The sequence below is a fragment of the Sapajus apella genome, unplaced genomic scaffold (assembly GCF_009761245.1).
Source record: "Sapajus apella isolate SASKATOON/1434 unplaced genomic scaffold, GSC_monkey_1.0 scaffold77, whole genome shotgun sequence".
Lineage (NCBI taxonomy): Eukaryota > Metazoa > Chordata > Mammalia > Primates > Cebidae > Sapajus > Sapajus apella.
The window spans coordinates 10,068,792-10,071,414 of NW_022437017.1; the positions used below are offsets into that span (position 1 = coordinate 10,068,792).

Here is a 2,623-nt window from a genome sequence, read left to right on the forward strand (position 1 = left end):
GGGCGCCGCCCGCGTCTGTTTCCGGTTGACGATAAACGCTGACCGCGTGCTCCCGCGTGCTCGCTTTTCTCCGGGCCCCGAGCGCGCGGCGCCGTGGGGGAGGCGGGGTCCTGCCGAGGCCGGAGCGGGGCGACCGAGCGCGACCCCCGCCCCCGCCACCCCGCGGCACCCACACAGCCCTCACAGCCACGGCTCAAATCCACCTTTTATTTTTTTCTTAAAAAAAAAAAAAAGAAAAATGGAACCAACCAAACAACAAAACGGAGGCGGCGTCCGCGGCTCCGGGCGGCGCTGCATGCATGGCGGGGCAGGCTGGGCTCCGGGGCGCCGGTGTGCGGAGCCCGGGCGGGCGGGGCCGGCAGGCGCTCCAGTAAAGTGCATCGGGCCGCCTCCCGCCTCCCTCACCCGCCCGGGGCCGAGTCGAGCAGCTGCGGGCCCTGCCGGGCGGCGGACTCGCTGCGCCCGGGCCCTGCGGTCCTCCCGCCGGCCCTGCGGGGGCTCCTGAGGTCCTGGGGCGCGGTCAGCACGGGGGCGCGGCGGCCGCCTCTCCGGGAGGAGGGCCTGCTGCGGGCACCTGGACACGGACTGCAGGGAGGAAGGACAGAGGTCAGCCTGGGCACCGGGTCTCCGCTTCACGTGGGCCCCTCGCAGGCGGAGAACGGGTGCAGTCGTGGTGGCTGCCGGACTCCTGGGGGGACAGCGGGGGAGGCCAGAGAGGGCCACCCCTTGAGTCGCTCCTGGGGTACACTAAGTGCGGCCTCTTGCACTGGGGCCTGGGCCTTCCCGGAAAGAATTTCCCACCAGGCCTGGCGGGCTCTGATGCTGGCGGATGGGCTGTGGGCACCCATTTGGGAGACAGACATGGGACTCAGGCAGTGGCCCCTAAACCTGCCGGACGGACTGTGGCAGGGCAGAGAGGCTTCAGTCTGAGGTCCCCATCTGCCCCCCATCCTCAGCAGGCGACAGGGTCTCCCACCCTGGGCTGGGGCCGAGAGAGGAGCAGGCACACAGGGAGAGGGAAGGCAGCGTCTGGCTGGGGCAGCCTGGCAGGCCCATGGGAGCTGCAGCGCCTCCCCACCACCCAGTCATGCCTCAGAAGCCTCCGGGCTGAGCCCAGTGTAAGCGTTTCCTGGGAGCAGCCTGGGCATGGGTAGGAGGCACGAGGCCCAGGGCAGGGTCCTCTGAATGCACCCACTCTGAGAGGGAACTGTGACGATGGCATGACCCCCTCGGAGCCCAGCCACACATAGGCCTCCGTGACCCACACACAGGCCACAGACCAGGCCCTGAGACGCCACTCTCAATGGGGACGCCTATGTGGACAAGCCACCCAAAGGCAACATGGCAACCAGGTGCAGCCTGGAGCGTGACAGTCGCCATGACTCCCACGGGCTATGCACCCATCCAGTGTCCCCACACGACCACCCAGGCCCCGCCGCGCCCCACCTGCATGTGGCCACCCTCACTGCTGCTTGCAGGCCGACAGCCGTCGGATCTTGCTGCTGGCCGAGCAGGCCTTGCGGGCGGGGTTGGGGGCCCTGCCCTCCGCCTTGGATTTGGTGCTCAGCTGCGCCGTCTCCGTGCCATTCATGCACACGGCTTTGGGCAGGCCCCGGCTCTGTCCGTTCTGACTGGCCTCCTCTTCTGGGATCTGTCCTGGGAGGGAGACGGCAAGTGTGGCCTGAGCCAGGGGCTGACCCCCCAGAGCCGCGGGGGCCTGGCTGGTCCCAACACAGGGTTGCCCTTGCAGTGGCAGCCCAGGCCATGCCCAACCCTGGTCAGGCCCAGGTGTCCCCAGCCTGAAATGCTGCCCCAGCAGCTCTGGGAGGCCCCCCGCACCTGGGACGGGACCTCCCACAGATGGCCCACGCAGGAGTGGTCCAACACCCCATCTGCTGCACCTGCCATGGCCCCAGGTCAGACCCCACCCAGGTACTATCTGCAGGGACCTCCTGAGGAGGAGGCAAGCTGAGGAGGCAGGACTCTCCTGTGCCTCTCTGGCCCATGAACCTGGCTCTAGAGGCACAGGAGCCGCCACAAGCTCACCTGTGAGACACAAAAGGGCCAGGCTCAGGCCGGCATTCAAGACGCCAGCACAGCCATGCGAGGAGCAGAGCTCAGCCTGCCAGGACCCCCAGCCGCCCCCAGTCCCTGCCAGCCACCAGCCGTCACCAGCACTCTGGTGGAACCCACGGGCCTGGTGCTGCCACCCTGCCCAGGTGGACACTGTCCTCACAACGGGGGTGGGGCAAGTGCAGGGGCAGCCCACGTGCCATCCCGCCAGGAGCCATGGTGGTCAGCAACGACTCCACCAACACGCTGGCTGCCAAGCCAACCGCATACCCTCCTGGGCAGTCTGTAGAAGGCTGCCCTGGGCTGCCCCAGAGCTCATGAGCCCAGTGCAGAGCCCAGCTCCGAGAAGGGGCCAGTGGCTGACTCAGCAGCCTGCAGAACTTGCTGCATACTCGCTCTGTGTGCACAGGAAGCTGCTGGATCTCAAAAGGCACCTTGCTGAGGAGGCCCAACTGCACGCCCAAGTCTGAGCTTGCGCCCAGCCCGTCCCTGCTGGGGCAGACCCTGCGCCCACTCCCATGGGCATGCCATGGTAGACAAGGTGCCCCAG

At 68.0% G+C, this 2,623-nt stretch overlaps 1 protein-coding gene across 2 annotated transcripts in view; it reads right to left on the minus strand.

Annotated features, from left to right (window-relative positions):
- Nucleotides 1-455: 455 nt before the first annotated feature.
- STK11 (serine/threonine kinase 11) overlaps nt 456-2,623 on the minus strand; it is a 20,401-nt gene continuing 18,233 nt past the window's right edge. For both annotated transcript variants that reach the window (XM_032252454.1, XM_032252452.1), the window contains 2 exons: nt 1,447-1,656; nt 456-585 (listed from right to left, as the gene is read on the minus strand). In XM_032252454.1, the coding sequence (XP_032108345.1) occupies nt 1,463-1,656 (194 nt within the window). In that variant the 3' untranslated portion in view covers nt 456-585; nt 1,447-1,462. The remainder of the gene's footprint in view (nt 586-1,446; nt 1,657-2,623) is intronic.